This window comes from Rhamphochromis sp. 'chilingali', assembly GCF_963969265.1.
Source record: "Rhamphochromis sp. 'chilingali' genome assembly, chromosome: 4".
Classification (NCBI taxonomy): domain Eukaryota; kingdom Metazoa; phylum Chordata; class Actinopteri; order Cichliformes; family Cichlidae; genus Rhamphochromis; species Rhamphochromis sp. 'chilingali'.
Genome location: NC_137948.1, coordinates 40,270,471 through 40,293,463, shown reverse-complemented (window position 1 = coordinate 40,293,463; position 22,993 = coordinate 40,270,471). Strand labels below are relative to the sequence as shown.

Sequence of the window (22,993 nt, the reverse complement as noted above, 5' to 3'; positions counted from 1 at the left end):
GTCAGTCACCTGTGAGCTCGCCTCTTCACCTCTGTCTGAGCTACAACATGGCAGAGCTGCCTGTCACCTGATGAATAACAGTGAGACATTCCAAATACATGCAGTCACACATGTGCTTCAAATACAGTCATGAACCAACAGGTCATCCCCCAATTTCACCTGTGATCTTGTATCACCATTGCTCTCTGAGCTTTGTGTTGGTTCTTCTGTCACCTGACAAACAGGACAGACATGACAATAAGAATAAAATGTGGAGCTGCTTCAGTGTTTCTGTCAATTTGTGCAGATCTTGACTCATCAGTAATGTTTGTACGGTGAGAGCATTTTTAAAACAATTTGTGCAAACTACACTACAAGGTGGAATATTTGCAAAATCATAACTACCATGATATTTTGTCTCAAAAATTAACCCTATGAATATGTCAGTACCATTAGGATGAAATTATTGTGTCACCAACATTTTAACGTTAGATATATAATTTTAACAGCCTCTGTAAACTAATATCCTGGCTGCTTGAGGCTGCTGTTTTCTCTGACAGCTTCAATTAAAATTAGAAATGCTGCTCTGAGACTGAGAGAACTAATAGTGCTGCATGTTGTGCAGTTAGTTTCCAAAACACGTTATTCATGGTTACATACAATTTTAGACTGATGTGGGCCAAAGCCTAGCATAGCCTGTAACGTTATTATGACGGACACATTTTATGAGTGAACTTGACTTTAAGCGACTTACAGGTTTCTTTGAAAAATATTTTCTTATATCCAGGATCTTCCTTTTTGCTGCCGTCCTCCGCTCCTCCTGGCAGCGGAGGCTTACCGCTGCAAAAACGAAACGGAGCTCCCTGAAAGGCACAGCCAATCACATTGGCCATAACTCTTTCTACACCGCTGGGTGAATGAGACGTTGACAGATCGTTTTTTCTTTCTATCGGGTCTTTTTTTTTTCTTTACTCGCAGAGATCAAATTATTGGTGGGGACAATTCAATAATCGCTGGATATTGGTGGGGACACGTCCCTTCCATCCATGCCAAATCCATGCCAAATCTACGCCCTTGCATTATATACATATTTTTTTCATTCAGCGCTTTACCATCAGCTTGTTATGTAAACAGGAACATTCATCCCTCATTTGGCAGAAAAAAAATTGAACATAGCTCAGTCTCTCACCACACTCTTTATCCAGGTTACCTGCACTGATTTTTTTAAATCCAGGAGATGTCACTATTGAGCGACACACCAAAAGGGTTACAACACTTCATCTAGCCACCACTACTGTAGCGCATCAAATGTTGTACAGGCGATACATTTTTGTATATACACCGAGATAATTACGAAATGACGATGTTTTATGGATGCAGTCATATATCAAAACCTTTTCACTATTTTGTTTTTTTATACAAACCCCCTGACATTGTGTTTGCTATTTTGTATTTGTATTTTGTGCTTTGTCAATAAAGCGTATTCAAAAAAACAAACAAAAAAAACTTTTCACTACGAATGCAAAACTCAACCAATAGCCGATGGTTACACAGTCACATGATTATTTCAGGCTTCCAATGTGTTGCCTGAGTAAAAAAAATATTTATAACATCAGCGGCACATTTAAAGGTGTTTATTTCAATTTGGATTCCATGAAAAACACAATAATTAATAACAATAAGCGTGTTAGTATTTAGCACTAAGGTTTTGAGCAATTATGCTTATAATTAACGTAAATTGCGTTCAGGCACATGTTTAGTGATCTTCAGCATAGAAAACACAGATGAATTCTGAAGGTGAGGGCTTCTCTTATGTCACCACAGGTTAGTTTGTGTTGTTCATTTTAATTTTGATTAACTTTAATTTTCTTGTGCAATTTCAATACAGATAATCGATGGGGTTGAGCTGGCTTCCTAAACTAAACTGTGAGCATGTTAAATAGATATGAAGATAATAGATATGAATCAGTTCCTTATTGCGTTGTAACATTGCTGGTGTCTCATTGAGTAAAACTTTACAATATCCTTTGCATGGGTGTACGTGTATCGTTCTAAATAAGAAATCGATTGAATGTCAGTGTTCCTATAATTCTATACATAGGCAGTAGTTTTGTTTACTTGCTTTACTTTGCTTTTTACTGGACTTGTCAGGATCTTCCAGCAAAAATAGTTAGACTCAGAGTATAGTCTTTTGATCAATTGATATTTGTTTCTTTTTTGCACACTTGACCTTTGAATGACCAGTGATGGAAAATGATTGTCACTCAACTATTACTTATAAGCGTACTTTCCCTTTAATGCTGCCTTGTACTTTAAGTCCACTTCCATTTCAGTATATATTATTTGACTAGTTACTACTTGAAGTAAGAATCATATTAACTGTCTATATGAATGTAGTGATCATCTTTTGGATTTTTTTTTAGCATCTTAGTTATGGGTCTGCGGGATTTGTGGAGTAACTACAAAGTATTGATTGTGATGGGCACAAGTCTGGGGCTGATCCACTGGGGCTGGTACAATCTGAAGGGAAGCCCACTGCTACGCAAAGACGGAGATGAGTATATTCCTGAACCTGGAATTGTTACCTACGTTTCCCCTCCTGCATCTGCTCTTCCTTCTCCTCCTCCAGCTGTTGCTCACAAGAGCAAGTAACCCGCACTGAGGTATGAAACTGTTAAAAACACCTGAAGAAAACGTGCTAAGTTTTTCTGCCCTTGAGAGTTTGTATAACTGAGCACACAAAGGGTTTGTAAAACTTCATCTACCTTTAGTTGTATTTTCAGATTTTCACAAGTTGGTGCTCCAATTTAGAATAGAATAGAATAGAATAGAATTCAACTTTATTGTCATTGCACATGCACAGGTACAGGGCAACGAAATGCAGTTTGCATCCATCCAGAAGTGCTTTAGTGATATAGATATATTACAATATATATTAGCAATAATATAGATATGTGAGTATATTACAGAAATGGGTCTATTATGGTATGTTATAATGTACACGGTATGAAGTATGTTGTGAATATTCTATAACTATAAGTATGTACAGGCTGTAGTTTAATTTAAAAAACAAACGAACAACTCTACAAATTAACTCAATTCCAGTACCAAAGAAAATAACTGATATTTGATACTACAGGGAAGATTATGATCCCATCCTGCAACAACAGAAATAATGGCAAAGAAGTCATATCTTGAAAAAGTTAACTTGTTAAATTTCAGCTATTTTCCCCAATTATAAGTTACATTTTTAAGATTAAATTTGGAGGGTTTTTTATGAGTTATTTTGATTATTTCAGTATAGGTTGTGAAGGTAAGATATATTTTTGAACGAAATTATAGAAAACAATATCTGAATAATTTTAATTATTGTAGAAGAAGAGCATAATGGAAAAATAAAAAAAATTAACTTTGGATAATGTGTCGTGTTAGTAATGTGAAAATAAAGACCGGTTACTGCCTGCATTATAAAACTGATTACCCAGATGGCTACAACAAAAATAAATAGATTTCTATAAGCTATTGGAAAAGTAGAAATTTAAAGTTTATCATCTTGGCCAATCTGTCTGCAGCCTCTCTACCACCCAGTGTTCACACTGCTCTGCCTCATTCGGTAGCTCTTTGACATCCTCAGCTTGGGTGTTCAACCTGAAGTCCCTACACACAAAGTTTAATACTCTACTGCACACCTGACCTTTCATGGTGTTTTCTTGGGTGTCTGTATCCAGTAAGGGTCCCTAGGCGAGATTCCCTATGCTAACCAAGCTACCTTGGATATGAGAAAGACAGAGATAACTGAAGCCATACCAGCTCAGACAGGATGTGGACAAGGTCCACGTCAGGTGTTGGGAAACCATGACACACAGATGAGAAGTGGGTTAACGGAACCGGAAGACATAAGTGGGGAAGAAATGAAAACAAAGCACTGTTGGCATGCTACTACATAATTAACCCCAGCGGAAGGCGTTACATGAAGACGATGTGGGACCTATGGAATCTTTGATACCCAGCATTTAGAGAGACAGCAAAACATTTAGTAGCTTCTAGAGGCCAACTTTGAACCAATAGCACAAGTTACCATGAAGTGCAGGGTCTACCAAGGAGTTCCTCTTTTCCAACTGCTGTTCTGCATTGGCCTGAACCCCCTCAGTTAGGTCATTGACAAGACTGGCTATGGAGACCAATTACAGAATGGGGCAATCGTCAGCCACCTCCTCTACATGGATGACATCAAGCTGTATGCTTAAACAGACATTGATTCATTCATCCACACCACGAGGATCTACAGCAACAACATCAGAATGTCTTTCGGACTGGAGAAGTGTAGTCAGAAGGTAACAAAAGGTAAAGAGAGGCGCAATTACCAAGTACCTGCAGAGGGTCAGGCAAGTCCAGAGAAGTCAGCTGAATGGAAAGAACAAGATCCAGGTAATCAACACTGGGATTGGGTAGCCTACTGGGATAATAAGCTGGCTAAAGGAGGAGACAGACGCCACTGACATCAAGACAAGGAAGCAGCTCACCAAGGACAAAGGGTTTCACCCCAAGACTAGAACCCTGAGACTGTATGCCAAACAGTACAGAACCACTGTCCAGGATGAGACGATAAACATTCACATCAGGATCATGGCCACAACGAACAATGTGCTTAGTGAATACCTCAGACAGCAGAAACCCAAGAAAGAAAAAAAGGAGCAAGTAGAAAATCTGTCATGGAGCCAGAGGCCCCTGCGTGGTATGTATCACCGGCAGACAGGATTTCTGGATGTCAGCCACTTCCTCTGTCAGTGGCTGGACAAAGCTGGACTGAAGGACAGCACAGAGGCACTAGTCATGGCAGCACAGGACAAGCTGTATGCACAAGATTCATAGAGGCTGGGGGCTGCCACACCAGGCAAGATCCCCAGTGCAGGCTGTGTAAAGATGCCCCAGAGACAATCCAGCACATAACAGCAGGGTGCAAGATGTTAGCAGGCAGGGCATACATGAGGCGCCATAACCAAATATCTGGCATAGTATACTTTAACTTCTGAGCCGATTATGGCCTGGAAGTCCCGAGGTCAAAATGGGACACAAGCCAAGATCCTGTGGGTCTTCCAGATACAGATAGATAAACAGGTGATTAGGGATGGGTATCATTTAGGTTTTATCCAATACCAGTGCCAAACCGGTACATTTGAAATGGTGCCGGTGCTTAAACAGTGTTCGAACCGGTGCTTAAAGAATGGAGAACACAAACTTTGTCCAAAAAGCTTTTATGTTTTTATTTTTAGCAGTCTCTTTTTTTCTGCAAAATGATAACCAAGTTAGCCTTTTCTGTTGATACAACATACCTCCTTTGGTTGGAACCGGTGCTTAAACAATGGAAAACACAAAATTTGTCCTAAAACCTCTCATGTTTAGCTGGGTTTTTTTTGTAAAAAGATAACAGTGTTAGCCTTTTCTGCAGCTATAGGGCATATATGGTATCACTCTATCAAATAACAAGACAGCCGCATGTAACTACGACGGTGTTTGCTAGTTCACCTTACGTGCATTAATTTAATAACGTGGTTAGCCTACTCAACATAAATTACACACGAACAACATTAAGCTACTCACCCAGAGAAGAACGGCTGCTGCTGCATCATCATCCTCATCATTTCTGCTACACTGGCAGGGCTAGGGGCCAGGTTTTTCATCAGATTTGAGGAGTTACCTCCTTTGCACAGTATCACCTTAAAGCACTTGTTGCAGGCTGCTGAGTTTGCATCTTTTGCTGTGAAGTACAGCAAGACTTTTGACCGCTTCGCCTTGGGCATTTTTAATCTGTAACTCTGCTCTAAAAGAACGTACTTACCTGGGCCCGCCTACTATCCTTGGATAGTCTGGTTACTACCGTTTATGTCAGAATGGCACCGGATACCGGTACCCATCCCTACCGGTGATGGCTAACAGCCTAACATCGTAGTGATGGACAAGCAGAGGAAGACGGCTGTAGTGATAAAATATAGCTATACTGAATGACAACAAAGATGCTGCGCAGGACCTCTGGGGGCTTGAGAAGTGTATTTGTGTGGGTGGGTGTGTGTTGGGGGCACTGCCCTGAGTGTTCCAGTTGCAACGAGGACTACTGCTGCTTTCAATCTCCACATCTTCTTGAGCTCTCCTCTCAGCTCTTGGCACTTCTCGAGCTGCTATCATTCAGTATAGCTACATCTGTCACTACAGCTGTCTTCCTCTTGGTTTGCCATCACCAGTTTTTCTGTCTGTATCTGCAAGTCCCACAGGATCTTAACTCGGTCATTCTCAACTACCCTAAGGGGACATTTGGTTATGGTGTTCTATGTATGCCATACCTGCTAGCATCTTGCACCTTGTTGCTATGTGCTGAAATTTTCTCATTAGCATCTCTGTACAGCCTACGGGGTCTTGTTCCTATTCTGCCATATTAGTGCTGTCTCTGTGCTGTCTTTCAGTTCAGCTTTGTCCAGCCACTGACAGGATTTGTGGATGTCAGTCTCTTCTTCTGTCTGACGGTGGCACATACCGTGCAGGCTCCCATCCTTCCGTGATGGTTCCTTTTCCTGCTTCTCTTCTCTCGGGATTCTGCTGCAAGAGGTATTCACTAAACTATAGTGAATACATCTAAACTAAACTAAAACAAACTAACAAAAAACTAAATCTTTGTTGTCTCATCCTGGATAGTAGTTCTGACACTGACTAGTTCTCATCTTCCTTCCACTTTGCATACAGTCTCAGGGTGCTGGATTTGGGGCTAACCCTCCATGCACGGAAGGAGATTTCTTGTCTTGATGTTAGTGGCTTTAGTTTCCCCTTTGGCCATCTGATTATTCCAGCAGGTTATTTGATTACTGGCAAGGCAGCATCATAAGATGATGAAAGATTTACCCTCAGGCCCCCTCCTTGATTCAGAGATCGTCTTTCCCTTTTTCGTAAATGGCCTCCTTGACTCCAAACCACCGTCCAGGATGTGTATATCCTTATCAGTAAAAGAGTGGCAGCTCGCCTGTAGGTGTAAATAGACTGGAGTCAGACATAATTTTTATTGGTAGTCCTCTAATGTCCTGTTTCCTGGAAGTTTCAGTTTGCTGTGCAACTGCCGTGCTCAGTTCTGTCACAAATTTCCACAGACATCATCCCATCCCCCACTAGAACTCAGCCCAAAAAGCTGATAAGAGTCACACCCAAATGAATGAATAAATGTTTACAGGGAATAGATTTTTTGGTCTGAGTGGTCAAAGTGTAAAGTTTTATCCATCTATTTTATATTTTCAAAACTTAGAGATTTTTTTTTATAATTTAACAGGTGAAGATATTCAAGAATGAAAACTATCAAGATAATGTAACATTCTATTTAATTGTATTTATATGGCACCAAATCTAACCTACAACAACTCGGCAATATCCTACAGTAATACTGATAAAGCAAATGACCTCCTTTGAGCAAGTACTTAGCCAAGCTATCTATATAAGTACCTTTGCAGATGCAGGAATTTTTCTATACCTTTCCTCAGATCTGCGCCTCGATACAATCCTGTCTCAGAGGTCTACAGACAATTCCTTGGACTTTACGGCTTGGTTTGTGCGCCAATGTGCACTGTTACATATGGGACCTTATATAGACAAGTGTGTGCCTTTCCCAGTCATGTCCAATCAACTGAATTTATCACAGGTGGACTGCAGTCAATTTTTAGAAACATCTGATATGTAATCAATTGAAATAGAATGAGTGTCAGAGTTACAGTGGCTTGCAAAAGTATTCGGCCCCCTTGAACTTTTCCACATTTTGTCACATTACAGCCACAAACATGAATCAATTTTATTGGAATTCCACATGAAAGACCAACACAAAGTGGTGTACACGTGAGAAGTGGAACGAAAATCATACATGATTCCAAACATTTTTTACAAATAAATAACTGAAAAGTGGGGTGTGCGTAATTATTCAGCCCCCTGAGTCAATACTTTGTAGAACCACCTTTTGCTGCAATTACAGCTGCCAGTGTTTTAGGGTCTGTCTCTACCAGCTTTGCACATCTAGAGACTGAAATCTTTGCCCATTCTTCTTTGCAAAACAGCTCCAGCTCAGTCAGATTAGATGGACAGCGTTTGTGAACAGCAGTTTTCAGATCTTGCCACAGATTCTCGATTGGATTTAGATCTGGACTTTGACTGGGCCATTCTAACACATGGGTGTGTTTTGTTTTAAACCATTGCATTGTTGCCCTGGCTTTATGTTCAGGGTCGTTGTCCTGCTGGAAGGTGAACCTCCGCCCCAGTCTCAAGTCTTTTGCCGACTCCAAGAGGTTTTCTTCCAAGGTTGCCCTGTATTTGGCTCCATCCATCTTCCCATCAACTCTGACCAGCTTCCCTGTCCCTGCTGAAGAGAAGCAACCCCAGAGCATGATGCTGCCACCACCATATTTGACAGTGGGGATGGTGTGTTCAGAGTGATGTGCAGTGTTAGTTTTCTGCCACACATAGCGTTTTGCATTTTGGCCAAAAAGTTCCATGTTGGTCTCATCTGACCAGAGCACCTTCTTCCACATGTTTGCTGTGTCCCCCACATGGCTTGTGGCAAACTGCAAACGGCACTTCTTATGGTTTTCTGTTAACAATGGCTTTCTTCTTGCCACTCTTCCATAAAGGCCAACGTTGTGCAGTGCACGACTAATAGTTGTCCTATGGACAGATTCCCCCACCTGAGCTGTAGATCTCTGCAGCTCGTCCAGAGTCACCATGGGCCTCTTGGCTGCATTTCTGATCAGCGCTCTCCTTGTTCGGCCTGTGAGTTTAGGTGGACGGCCTTGTCTTGGTAGGTTTACAGTTGTGCCATACTCCTTCCATTTCTGAATGATCGCTTGAACAGTGCTTGGGAAATCTTTTTGTAGCCTAAGCCTCCTTTAAATTTCTGAATACCTTTATCCCTGACCTGTCTGGTGTGTTCTTTGGACTTCATAGTGTTGTTGCTCCCAATATTCTCTTAAACAACCTCTGAGCAGCTGTATTTGTACACCCCACTTTGCAGTCATCACACTTGTAGTATGGCTGGACTGTCGTTAAAACATGTGATATCATCGAAACAGTGAGAACAAAGTGGCTGTTTGGAGGGAAAGTGCAGGGCTTTTTTCTCATCGTGGCTTTAAATGCATTTATCATGTCAGCAGCAGTCTTACCTTTTCCTTGCAGCTCACAGTTCAGATGGTTCAGTTTCCCAGTGCCGCAGCAAGTGAGACATACACCCTTTGTTTACCTGTGATTGACCCTACGCTGTGTCACTGCATCATTTCATGTTTGGCACTGATCACCACCTGCACTCATGTATATATCTTTCTACGTAGCACTCATAATTCTTATTCTCATGTATATATCTCATGTATATCTCATGCACATATCTTTCTTTCTACATAGCACTTTAATTCTTATTGTCTGCACTGAAGCACCGCAGCAATTTCCTAATGTTGTAAACCTCAACATCTGGCAATAAACCCATTCTGATTCTGATTCTGATTAAAAACAAACTCTTCCTCCCAATAACTGTGAAAATGGTCAATTTTATTTGGCTTCCCTGCCATGTTTTTCTGTATACCAAGTGTTTGTGAGTAAATACTGTTTTTCTTCTTCCCCTGCAGTGGTGTCACCATGAAACCTCAGAGCTGGCTCAGAAGGAACTGGCTGTGGGCCGTCTCTGGTGCCTTTGTGACTATCCACCTGGCTACATGGATAATGCAGAGAACTATGAAGAGCGTGGTGCGCTCTGAGGTTGCAGTCAAAAAGAAAACTGTTGAAGGGAGACCAGACTGATTTTTATTTAAGTCCCTGGAATGATGGAAGGATAGAAATCAGCCTCCAGACGACTGTGCCCCACATTAACTGATAAAGACTGTACTCTATCCACATCCATCCACATCCACTTGAGAATGTCAAGTTTGAAACGATTGCTGTAAAAAATCAGTTTTGTTGGACAGTTTGACACTTTTCTTGAGTTAGTTAAAAATAAATTGATGTTTCAAGTTGTGATTTAAAGTAAATAAAAACATGGAAATGTATATTTCAATAAAATAAATGTCGTGATTAAGACTTTTTTTATGTTGATTTAAAGGGTGGACTTACTCAGCTTCACAGTGTATTGTTGGGAGATTGTATTTATTTCTTCATGTTAACCAATTCAGTTTAAACACCTAAAATTATAGATGTCAGTGCTGCTAACAAGAATTATCTTAACCTAAAGCACAAATAGTCAAATTTTATTTCAACTGGGGCAGACACTTAAAACCACAGTATTAATACTGTGTTAAAAATGTATCCAAAATGATTTGTTTCTTGTCATTAAGAAAAAAACATTGTTTCATTAAATGTGATTGTTTTCATATCCATATCAAATAAATCTGTTGGAATCTCCCCTTACCTTAAGTTTCTTGCTTACTGAGTATGTCAAGCCGGTGGTCCAGTCAGGGGAATAATTATTTGATCCCCTGAAGAAATTTAAAATTTGCTCACAAAAAATGAACAGCAATAAATTTTATGGTAGCTTCATTTTAATTGAGAGAGACATATCAACAAAAACAATCTTAAAAAATACATTAAAAGGTTGTTTTGTATGTCATTGAGTGAAATAGGAATCTGTTCCCCTACAACCCAGCCAGAATTCGTACAGGTTGACTACAATCAGTCAATTACAGATACTTTTGATTTCAGCGTATGTGTATAATGCACACATGTCCACTGAATTGATATCTGCTGCTCCAACCACCTCACCACCATGGGCAGGACCAAAGAGCTGTTGATTGAAGGGACATAATTGAAGACTTGCTCCATGCTGGAATGGGCTCCAAGATCATCAGCAAGAACCTAGGTGATAACTGTTAGTGCAGTTATTTGGAAAAAATAAATGTATAAAATAACCATCTCTCGTCTTTGGTCAGTTGCAGCCAAGTGGTGAAGAGTGTCTGGTTTGGTGGTTGCAGGATCTCATCTCAGCTTTTTATGGATGATGTATCTTTTTTTTTTAGCTTCATCAACAACATCCAGCTCACACTGGGGCAGTTTGCAACACGTGTGAAGTGACTGGGATGAAAATTAACAACTCAAAATCTGAGGCCATGCTCTTCAGTTGGGAAAAGATGGAGTACCCACTTAGGGGTGTTAAATACCCCAACTCTTTGATCTTTGGGCTGAAGGAGGAACAACAGGAGCAAGTTACTGTCTCAGGAGGAAGAGCTAAAGATTGAGAGACAACTAGTATTTCACCATACTAGTTGTGATGTGGATTCTGTACACATCTGCTATGATGAAGGGAGAGCTCAGCGTGGAAGCTGACGATTTACAGATCGATCTACCATCACCTGTGGTCACAAGCTCTGAAAAATGAACTGAAAGAATGACATCTCAACTACAAATGGCAGAAATGAGCTAACAGGCTTAAGGATCATCCACAAAGCTTCACTCCTAAAAACATAAAAAAGGTCAGTGCTCTTTAATTAATTAATCATTAATTTATTGAATTGAATTCAATTTTATTTGGATAAAACAAAATCACTAAAACAGTTGCTGCCAAGTGGAGCAGTTTAAATATCTTGGGGTCTTTTTCAGGGGTGAGGAGAGAAGGGTGCAAGATAGTGCACCAATCAGTCTGTCAATATCTGCAGGGATGTGGATGCTGAATCATTCTGTCGTAGTGAAGAGAGAGCTGAGCATAAAGGGGAAGCTATTAATTTACTGGTCGATCAATGTCATTTCCCTCATCTGAGGTTATGACCTATAATAGTGGCTGAAAGAATGAGATAGTGGACACAAGTGGCAAAAATAAGCTTTCTGGCCTCTCCCTTAGAAACAGGGTGAGGAGTTCAGTCATTTGAGAGGGGCTCAGAGTACATCGGGCAGATTAGGGTCCCACTTGCATGAGCTGTTCCCACTATTTACACTATGTGTCTACACAATATTTGTGGTTGAAAAACAGTAGGATGAAGTTTACACTTTTTCTTTTCCTACCCACTTTTTTCAAATCCCATTGTTTATAAATCAATATTCAGAATTTGACATTATATTATCCATGCATGTTTAACTATATACAAGTCTACACTCATATACAATACACACATAAAACGAATTAAGCATATAAACTAAAACAACAACAAACTACAACACCCAGAATCAGAATCAGAAACGTTATTGTCATTGTCACGAGAACAACGAAATTAAGAATGATTAACCCTATGATTAACATTCCAATAAATCTCTTTTTGAAAATTGTCTCTCTCTCCAATTTTATCCTCCGGCTCAGTGCTGGTGAAATTATTTTGGGTCTTCCACTTGACTTTTTTGTTCCATAACCCTCAGGATCATTTAAGAAATTCCAAATGACTGTCTTACTGTATCCCACCTCAGCAGCGACGCTGCAAGAGACCGTGCTTATGCAGTTCAACAACCCAACCACGTTCAAAAAGGGAACTTTTTTTTTGCCTTTGCCATCAGAAAGTTATGACAGTGAGACTACCTGACAGAAAATGACAACGAAACCACATTTTTGCACAGAATTGGCATTTTAAAGGCATGTGGTTCTAAGATTTTGATCATCTGTAAAACAGCCTGTTTCAGTTTAAGCATTGTTTTCAATAAATTGCATGTTCAAAAAAACGTTTTCTTACGTTATATTGTAGGATGAAGACCCTACAATAACGCAAAAACTTGTATTTCTGTATATTCTCCTAATTTTCCCACTATTTGAAATGCCTCTGACTCTTTCTCCCAGTTTCCGTTATCGTGCTGAGTCACATGATACCACATGGTGCTTTTACTGTCTCCGAGTAATGTCTGAAAAATACAACAGCATAGTAATACGAGTTCAACAGTGAAAACGGTGGGCATAAAAGAAAAAAGCACCAAAAATAATTCTTTTATAGAAACCACTACAAAGGAATAAGCATAGAACAAATTAAATTGTAGAGGTTAATTGGACAAGAATAAAAAGGGACATGTAACAATGACATGTAGCAACAATGCTACGAAAATAGGATTTTTCCTTTTACTTATTTATTCAAAGTTTAAAAAAAATCTTCAACCTTTTATGCATTTATTGTTGATTTTCATTGAGACATTTGGTCAACTACTCTAAATCTGGTTAAAACGTAACATTTTGCGTTTTGTAAGTCTATTACTTACTCGCTATCTGCAACTTCGTTATTAGGGAATATGAGATAGTTTGTTGTTGCTTTGTTTAATGGTAATCAGCCTGTTTTACACATCACTGTATTTTTTCCTCCTTATTCATTCCGCTGGTCCGTGAAGTCAGCAAGAGTCGTGGTTTATTGGAGCAAGACTTGAAGCGGCTCTGACCAGATATCAGTAGGCTGAGATAGATGGCAAGCGGTTGTCATTTTTATGCCACTGGAAAGAAATCCTCTGATGCGAATCTCGTGGATGACGCTTGATGTGACGTTTACGTCAAAAAGTGCGACTTAAACTAAGTTTGGATATATGTTTTTCTTTTTTTCACCACTTAGAAACGCCGAGGAGCTGGTAGTGAAAGTTTGGAGACATTTCGAGAGTCATTAAAAAGTTAGAAGAAACATTTTGGGACGTTTTGTGTCGGTCGTGTTGAGAGATGTCTGAATCAGAGAAGAATGAAAACATTCCCGAAGCGTCTGCAAGAAAAGGAAATTCAAACACAGGGAATACAGCAAAAAGCGAAGAGGTATGACACAGCTGGACGCTCCTGCACAACTACAAGTGATTATAATGTGATTGTGCAGGTTTTCTGTCAGCGGATGGCCTGGAGAACGTGCAAATGATTCCACGACTGCAGTAAACTGTTGGACTCTTGTCCTTTAAGCCCCATAAAGCACCCATCACTAGTATACAGCTTCCAACTTCCCTAGTTAGTTCTCTGTTAAAGATGAATTTATTGTGCATTAAGTGAATCATTGACAAATAAAATAGATTTTATTCGATAGCTTTGGACGACTGTTTAAAAAACAAAAAAAAAGGGGACCCTTTTTTTTTCACGGACCATTTTTGACAGATGGTTCAATGCTTGAAACAAACAATCTATATGTTCCTTCCACTATTTGAGTGAACTGCCTTCTATATTAAATCACTGTAAATCACCTTAAAACTCTCTCGTCACAGCTCAGGACCTGCTTGCCAGTGATTCTTACCAGTTGCACTATTCTTTGCTAGCCTTCAGGCTCATGCACTGTGGTCACCAATTAATCAGCCAGCATAGACTTGACCTCAAACACAGTTTTGTGTTTAAGTGCACTAGTCTTTTGGTGCTTGGGATGTATATTGGCCCTGAACCAAGGATCCATCACTGAGGTTCTGTCTAGCAGGTCACTGCTGACCCTGAGTCTGTGCTTCTGCAAGTTGTTTTCATTTCCTCAACCTTTCGGTGAAGCTGCTGATAATTACAGTGGGTAAAATAAGTATTGAACGTGCCACCAATTTTCTAAGTAAATATATTTCTAAAGGTGCTTTTGATGTAAAATTCTCACCAGATGCCAATAACAACCAGTTCGGTCTACACATGTAAAGAAATCTAACCACAGATTACCATAAATTATGTGTAATAATGAGAAATGACAGAGTGGAAAATGTATTGAACATGCATACTATCATTTGCCTTTGTTTCTCTGTCTGAAATCTTGCAGTGAGCACCTGGTCGTGGCCGGTTTATGGTGAAATAATGTTCTTTCAACTTCCGGATATTGGCTTCAAAAGTGCTCACTGGAACCTTCAGTAGTTTCTTCTGTAAATTCTTCTGTAACCAATGCTTTCAGTATGTTTTGCAACAATAAGGCTTCAAAGGTCTTGAGAGTCCTCATTGGTTTTACCCATGTTTCTTATAAGACATGTTTTTATAGGCCATCAGTTTGAATGAACCAACATCAATTTGAACCAAGTGGCAGGACTGCTTACTGATATTATTCAGCTGGTGTCATGACTTTCCATGCCTTTTTGTACACCCCTTTCTTAGTGTGTTCAGTATGTTTTCTGTATCATTTCTTATATTACACATAATTTATCGGGATCTGTGCTTTGATTTCTTTGCATGTGTGGATTGGATGGTTTCTCTGGTGAGAATTTCTTATCAATAGCAACAGTTTGTCACATGGTCAAAACTGATTTTGCCTGCTGTATCTCACACAGAGAAATGGCTTAGGTAAGGCTGTTGTAATTCATGCTGTACCTTAGCCAGTGTGCCTATGGATAATACCATAATGATGGTTTACACTTGATCTCATACCATTCATATATGTATCGCACAAGCCGGCCGAAAAAACAAAAAACAATCCACTAACAGACAAAGGAAATGTGAGAATTAAGGAAACAAACAACTATATGTAACTAAAAAAGACAATCAGATAGTAGATTTGTTTTAATTTTTGTTAATTTTTCAGCGTTAAATACCTTTTATTTTGCAGATCTTCTTATATTGAGAGTAATATTTAAATGCTTTAAATGCCCTTCTGTGTGTTTCAGGATTTTAACTTGGCTGCCATCTATGTGTCAGATGCCCAGTACAACAGAAATGTCTACTTTGACACATCACCTCAGGCTGTCAGGTGCGGCTTTCACATCCATCCATCCATATTAAATATGTGGAAATTCTATAATTATTTTGTCTGTCTCTGCTGTATTTCTGTTGTGCTGATTTCTGTACACACGTATATTTAATCTGTTCAGCCTGGAAGATGTTTCACTCCTCTCCGTCTCCTCTTAATTTTTGACCAGCAGTTTGAACATGTCAGACTAGAACAGTTTCTTTTAGCTCTGTTTACGATGACTTTCTTTGCCTGTGCTGACTGGTTGGTATTTTTTTTATTCTGTATATTTACTGTAAGGTGTCATAACTTTATATTTCACTTTTAATAAATACATATTAGTCTTTATAACAGCTTTAAATCAACATTGTTGAATGGATAATTTTTCATGTAGAATATATTGTCCCAGCAAATGCAACATTTTCTCCTGTTTATTAGTCAATCTGCTATGGCAAACTATGAGGGATGTGAAATGACTTCCCCCTAATGTGAAATGCATTTGGATGTGAGGACTTTAAGTTATAGCATGCAGTTTGGATTGAATAATGAGTGTGAGTTGCTCTAATATCCAACTTTGTGTGTGGATTTTCAGACTGTATATGCTCTATAATCATTGGGCCCTAAAGGTACTCCTCTACTTCTTCATGCTGGTCAATCTGTCTCTTGCCATCTTCGAGGATCCAGCTGTATACCCTCTGCCTATATGGGTAAGACTGCAACTGCCACACAGAGACACTGTCCTGTTTTTATAGTTTCTCTTTTTAATGTGCAGGCTAAGGGTGCTGAGAGGAATAAAAGGTTTGTCAGCAGCGCCAAATGTCCAAACAATCGTAAGTGCTTTTTGAAAAATTCAGAGATGCAGACAGTATTGGAACTGATATATCTGAAATATCTGAGCCTCTGTCATGCTGATTGAAGCAGAGTCTATGAAAAAACACTATAAGAGTTATTCTGATATAAACTAAGTACTAACTAAGTGATGTTCTGAGGGCTCTTGTAAATCTAAGTTTCATTTTGGTTTAAAGGCTGACTAGTAATTAAACTTATACAGATGTTAAATTTAGCAAGTATGTAGCAAAATTAATGAATGCAAAAAAGTGAAATATAGCAGTTTAAATAAACAACTAGCATACTTTCTTACTAGTTTGTTTGTTTTTGTTGTTGTTGTTTGTTAGTTTTTTCAAGGCACTTTTTATTGTAAGGTAGACCCTACAATAATACATACAGAGAAAAACCCAACAATCATATGACCCCCTATGAGCAAACACTTTGGTAACAGTGGGAAGGAAAAACTCCCTTTTAACAGGAAGAAACCTCCAGCAGAACCAGGCTCAGGGAGGGGCGGGGCCATCTGCTGCGACCGGTTGGGGTGAGAGAAGGAAGACAGGATGAAGACATGCTGTGGAAGAGAGACAGAGACTAATAACGAGTATGATTCAATGCAGAGAGGTCTGTTAACACATAGTGAGTGAGAAAGGTGACTGAAGAAGAAATATTAAATGCAATAGAAGCCAATAGAGGGGAAATCTGCTCTCTCTTTCTAGTCCCTGTCAGGACTCTTGCTGCAGCATTTTGGATTAGCTGAAGGCTTTTCCGGGAGTAAGACATTCCTGCAGTTTAACTAATTGGTGTGTGAGATCTGGTATCATGGATGGATAAAGCTGTGTGTTATCTGCAAAGCATTAAAATGTGTGAAGTCTATTAGATAGATATGATACAAAACAATGCAGAGCAGTACCTGTAATACCTACAGCGTGCTCTAATCGCTCTAATAGGATATTATGGTCGACAGTATCGAACGCTGCACTGAGGTCTAGCAGGACAAGCACAGAGATGAGTCCACTGTCAGAGGCCATAAGAAGATCATTTGTAACCTTCACTAAAGCTGTTTCTGTGCTGTGATGAGCTCTGAAACCTGACTGAAACTCTTCAAATAAGCCATTCCTCTGCAGATGATCTGTTAGCTGTTTGACAACTACTCTTTCAAGGATGTTTGATATGAAAGGAAGGTTGAGATTGGCCTATAATTAGCTATAAATGCTGGGTCTAGAGATGGCTTTTTGAGTAACGGTTTATCTACTGCCACCTTTTTTGGCTTCACTCCTTGACAATGCGAATTAGCAATAATTCCTCTTCCATTTTTATATAAATAGACTTCTCCCAGAGCTTGACAGACTTCAACTCCAACATTTTGGACTGCACCTGGCAATTGTATTTCTTGGTCTGCTCCCCAGTCTTGGTGAGCCTTACTGCTGCTGGTTCTGGCTAGAGTGAACGGCGAGCTCACAACAGGTGTCTAAAGCACAACAAGAGTTACAGTCAAGTACAGTCAATACGCTTGGATGGATGAGGTCTATTATGGAGACACTATCATATGTCTGATCTTTGATAATGATTGAGACGCAGCAGCTCAAGATGTTTAGTTCTAGTATAATGTTCTAATCACTTAAAATAAGCTGCTTTTCTATCAGCAGTAATTTGTTACCAACTACACACCGCTATAGTTTTTATGAAACTGGGAGATAGTGGTATTAGGGTATATATTATATTTTGATGTAGCTACAGTCTTTCTATGTCTTTCTATATCAGTCTCATGGCGACGGAGCCTTCTCTGTGGCAGATCCCGCATTAGATCTGCACAAACACGTGATCAGTTTAAATCGTTACCGAAGACACATTTTTATCGTCTGGCTTTTAACAAACTTTGACCTAAACATTTTGGTTGTAACAGCCTTAGTTGTTGTTTTAGTTGTTTTTATTGATTTACTTTATTTATTTTTTCCATATTTTACTGCATCATTGTTTTACATCTTATTTGTTTCAGTGGCATTTTACATGGTTATGCACTTTGTGCAGTATGGACGGTTTGGAAATGTGCTATATAAATGAACTTGACCTTGAACTTGACCCTTGACCTATATGTAAAATGTGCAATCATTGAAATTCCAAATTGGAGTTCAGTAATAGCTGGTAATGTAAAAGTAATTAATAACACCATTAACTTTGACTGACTCTAATGTAATCTTCTGTGGCTTGTATGAATAGAAATACTAATTACTGTCTACACCTCAGCATTTTATTATAAAAAGACTGAATAGATTTTCAGGCCATTCAACATTTTACCAGTCCTGAAGAATAGAATACAATAGAATAAAATTCAACTTTATTGTCATTGCACATGTCACAAGTACATGGCAACGAAATGCAGTTTGCATCCATCCAGAAAGTGCTTTAGTAATAATATATAATACAGAATTTGGATCTATTATAGTATGTTACATGTACAAGGTATGAAGGAATGTTATGAATATACTATAAGTATGCACAGGCTATGAACAGGTTATGCATATGTTTAAAAATATGAAAACTATACAGGTTGTAGATATACAATTGCAAGTATTAATAAACAGTTGGAAAACTATAATTATTGTATTGTACAGTATGATGGTCTATACAGCAATTACAGTAGTGCAGCTGAGATCAGTGAAATAGACTAGCTGCTGTGAAGTCCAAGAAGTTAAATTATTATCAGAAGTATGGTCATGTGTTGTGTTATGTTGTTTTTCAGGCCACCATGCTGGTGGAGATACTCTGTCTGCTCATCTTCACCATTCGAGTCATTCACTATGCCAAGGTGATTCTCCGTGACAAGTTCTGGAAAGATCCCAAAAATATCTGCATCATTGTCATCCTCACGGTAGGAGTGCCAATCTGCATTATTATTGTGGGAGGGGTTTATACACATTATTAGTATATATGTATTTTTAATTGGAAGATTTTGGAAGAAGGCTCCTCTAACTCAGACAGAACCAGAACAAGTCATTGTAAAGATGTTTTTGACTAAGTACTTAGGAAGAGGTTATACATTCCTGTCAGTTGGTGAGTGTGCAGTGTGCACCCAGAGGACTTCCTGGTTTAGGGTCTGAAAGCTGAAACTGTTAACGTGTGCTGAGCTGCAGAGACAGGATGTGCTGAGAAGGCTTTCCTCTTGTTGTGAAACAACCTTTAGCCTAAGATGTTGCTTTCTCAGCACTACCAAAGTAGTAAAGCTTCCTTGTGACTCAGTGATTCTGAGGCTCTCAGTCACAAATTTTCTTGCACAACTTTTTATTTTCTGGAATATTTGGAATAAGTTGTTATTTTGTTTGTATTATATATGAAATCATTTTCATTTCAAAGAAGACTGTCCTTCTACTACTGCTCAAATAATTTCATTTTAGAATAATCCTGTTTATTCTTATCTAGCTAGTTTGGTCATGGAAACACTTTAAGTATTGACATATGCATCTTGAACTGCATCTGACTCTTTGAAATGCAAATAGATAGTAAATACTAGCATTGAAGCTGGTATTCTTTCAATGTGTGTGAATGTTAGAAGCACTTGCATAGAAAAAAGTGCTTGTGCGACTGGGTGAACGAGGCAAGTTGTATAAAGCGCTTTGATTGCTCAGAGTAGAAAAGCACTATATAAGAACCAGTCTGTTTACCATTTACCATTAAATGACTTTGTTCTTTTGTGCATTGACTAGCTCACTTTGGTTGATATGATCATTTATGGAGCATTGAAAGCTGCAAATTATTATGGTGTTCGCTGGTCCAGAGTCCTGCGGCCGCTTCTACTGGTCAACGTCACAGAGGGACGGCAGGTAATGGCTGAATGTTTAAACAATCCACAGTCAGTAATGAAAGCTTCATTACCATGAACATTTCAATTTTTTTCTGTTTTTTTCCTCATTAAATCCTCTCCAGAGGATGATCCATTTCAGTTGTAATGAGCACCACCTTTAGAGAGAACTAGCTCTGCTGAACTGATATGGGAAGGCTTGAAGCACTAAAAGTAAAGTGAGGATAAGCACTGTAGTCAAATGTAGGTCATTGGTTACATTTTTCATGGCTCTACTATAGACTGTCTCGGTGTCTTCTTTCTATGATTACATTCCTAGGGTTAAACTCAGAAACTTTGTGTACTACAGTGAAGATTAGGAGAAATTACTAAGAAAACTAAGAGATATAACATATATCAGAATACATGTTAAAGAAGAAATCATCCCCGTTAGGAGTTCATTCTCAAAATATGACGTCTTCATTAGCTCAGTGTTTTTTGACACCAAATATAATGTGTTTGTGGGGATTATTAATGATTTGGCTGTAAGAAATATTCCAGAGACATCACAAGATGGCTCTATTTAACGAATTTTTAGGTCTTATTAAACTAACTTCTATTATTTATACAATTAACTTATTTATTTTATTTTTTGCCTGTCCTGTCCGGCAGTGCAGCAGTCAGATTTGTTGTCAAACAAAATCTCCAACAAATCTATTTTCACAAGTGGACCATTACAGCTGCTATGCTTGTCCGCTCGATAGGCATATTTTATTCGATGTACTTCAAACACTATCTATCTCACATCCATGGCCAGTTTAGAATCACCAGTTAACCTAACATAGTAGTGGTAGAACCAAGAACCATCTTGCTGTGTCAACAGTACTAACCACTACATTTTTTGGCATGTTTTTTTCCCAGTCTCAGCCCTGGAGGTGATTAGGCTCATACAGAAGTTTTATGCATGTATGTTGTAAATGACAAATTGCCCAGAAATCCAAGTGACTCGTGGTTTGCAGACATGTAGAAAGCTTTGGTCCTAAATTCAGTTTAAGTCATACTTGAAAATGTTTTCACATCTGGTCAGAGTTTGAGCATTTGTTTGTGTTCACGTGATCAAGGCTCTCAAAGTGGTGTTTTGTCTGTCATGAATTTTCTGCCGTTTGATCAATGGATCATGTTTAGTTTTTCTCTGTTAGGAATTTGTGGAGTGTTTGAGGCAGACATAATGTTGTTAAACATGTAAATGTTTGACTTCACGAGCCAATGGTACTTGAAAACATTGTTGATAAGTGTATAAGGAAAGAGCTTTTGCATGTAAAACTGTGTCACTGTGTGCTCCTTTGTGTTCAGCTCCGCAGAGCATTCAGGAGCATCCGTAATGCTCTGCCTCAGATTTTCTACGTCTTCCTGCTCTTCATGTTCAGTATCCTCATCTTCGCCCTCATGGCGCTGAAGTTGCTGGGCAAACGGTGAGAAAGCTGTACCTTTGTATTCTGAGGTTGGCTCTTGACATCAGTTTTCAAATTCTCTTTAAACTTGTTTTCAGTTAGAATCATTCAAGTTATTTCATTCCATATATGTGACATCTTTTTGGCCTGTTTATTATCTTTTAAAAGGCTGTATTTACATTGCATATAACTTGGGAGTCTTTGAGACCCATGCAACTTGAAAACACTTCCTGCAAAAGCTAAAGCGCTCTACACGAATAATGGGCAGGTAGGTAACAGATGATAGCTTTCAGGCAGTGTAGTGAGAAGCCTGGAATAATGAGAGTAAAAGGGACAATAGTAAGCAGCATACAGACAACAGATTTGACAGACTTGCTGGGTCATTCTCTGACATTTTGTAACAAGCTGAATACATGTAAAGATCTGAGATCCAATCCAAATATATTACCTGGATTTCTTTCTTTCTCTATGTAATAAAATCTTGCATGATGCAACCAGTGAAATTGTAATTTATAACATGAGCTTGCACAGGCAATTGTGCAAACACCCAGCTATGTCATCCATATAAATAAGCAAAGATTTTAAGCTTATGCAACATTTACAAACATGTTCTCCTGGTCAGTCAAAGAGCCACACCACCTGGCGCAGTTAGACAATGGTCAACATTTTCCCAAAGGCTCTACTGAGGCCATGTGTTCTGTTTTTTTGCTTTGTTTTGTTTTTAGTGAAAAAGTAGAGGACTTTTTTGAGTTTTAGCAATAGTTTTTAAGTGTATGTATTTTTTCTCTCTCTCTCTCTAGAGGTTTGACGAACATAAATGGAACACCATATTTCACCAGCTACCTGGAAATCATGTTTGACTTGTACGTCCTCGTCACCACGGCCAATAGCCCTGACGTCATGTAAGTTTGTATTGTAAATCTCAATTTGTGTTCTTTGAGATCAAGCAATTTACAATTATTTCAGTCTTCATGAAGCATGCCTTTTTCTAAAGTACGTTAAATCCCTGATTGTGTTTGCATGACGTTACTTTATATAGTATTTACTTTGAGATGATTCAGTTTGTGAAAATACGTGGAAGTCAGATTTTGCGTGTGATTGCAAAATGGAATGTAGTGTTGGTTCATTCCACTTTAGTTTTATGTGCATTTTGTCAAACAATCAACAAAATCAAGTAGACAAAGATGACTATGAAACATGGATGAAAATAGATTCACAGATTAATGATAGATGATTAAATATTTGGAGAGCAATTAAGATGCACTTTATCTCACATACTGTACATATAAAACTGGCATAAATGTCACATTTTTATCCAGATCTGTCTTTTTAATCTAAATTGGACATCTTCACATCATCTTATACATCATTCAGTGGCTCTGACTGAAAGAAAGAAACAGCACTGTTGTTAATAG

At 38.7% G+C, this 22,993-nt stretch overlaps 1 protein-coding gene and 1 long non-coding RNA gene across 3 annotated transcripts in view; both read left to right on the top strand.

The window, feature by feature from the left end:
- The first annotated feature begins 1,645 nt into the window (after nucleotides 1-1,645).
- On the top strand, nucleotides 1,646-10,062 carry LOC308395265. Of its 2 annotated transcripts, none has more exons than XR_013971359.1 (3): nucleotides 1,646-1,803; nucleotides 2,403-2,642; nucleotides 9,615-10,062. It is a non-coding gene; the product is annotated as an uncharacterized lncRNA (long non-coding RNA). The 2 variants fall into 2 exon arrangements; XR_013971360.1 differs by having other exon boundaries at nucleotides 1,790-1,905.
- Nucleotides 10,063-13,298: 3,236 nt separating this feature from the next.
- tpcn3 (two pore segment channel 3) overlaps nucleotides 13,299-22,993 on the top strand; it is a 31,241-nt gene continuing 21,546 nt past the window's right edge. Inside the window, exons 1-7 of the mRNA XM_080881649.1 lie at nucleotides 13,299-13,675; nucleotides 15,463-15,545; nucleotides 16,117-16,231; nucleotides 19,093-19,221; nucleotides 20,054-20,170; nucleotides 21,481-21,599; nucleotides 22,379-22,480. Coding sequence (XP_080737775.1) covers nucleotides 13,586-13,675; nucleotides 15,463-15,545; nucleotides 16,117-16,231; nucleotides 19,093-19,221; nucleotides 20,054-20,170; nucleotides 21,481-21,599; nucleotides 22,379-22,480 — 755 coding nt within the window. The 5' untranslated portion in view covers nucleotides 13,299-13,585. The remainder of the gene's footprint in view (nucleotides 13,676-15,462; nucleotides 15,546-16,116; nucleotides 16,232-19,092; nucleotides 19,222-20,053; nucleotides 20,171-21,480; nucleotides 21,600-22,378; nucleotides 22,481-22,993) is intronic.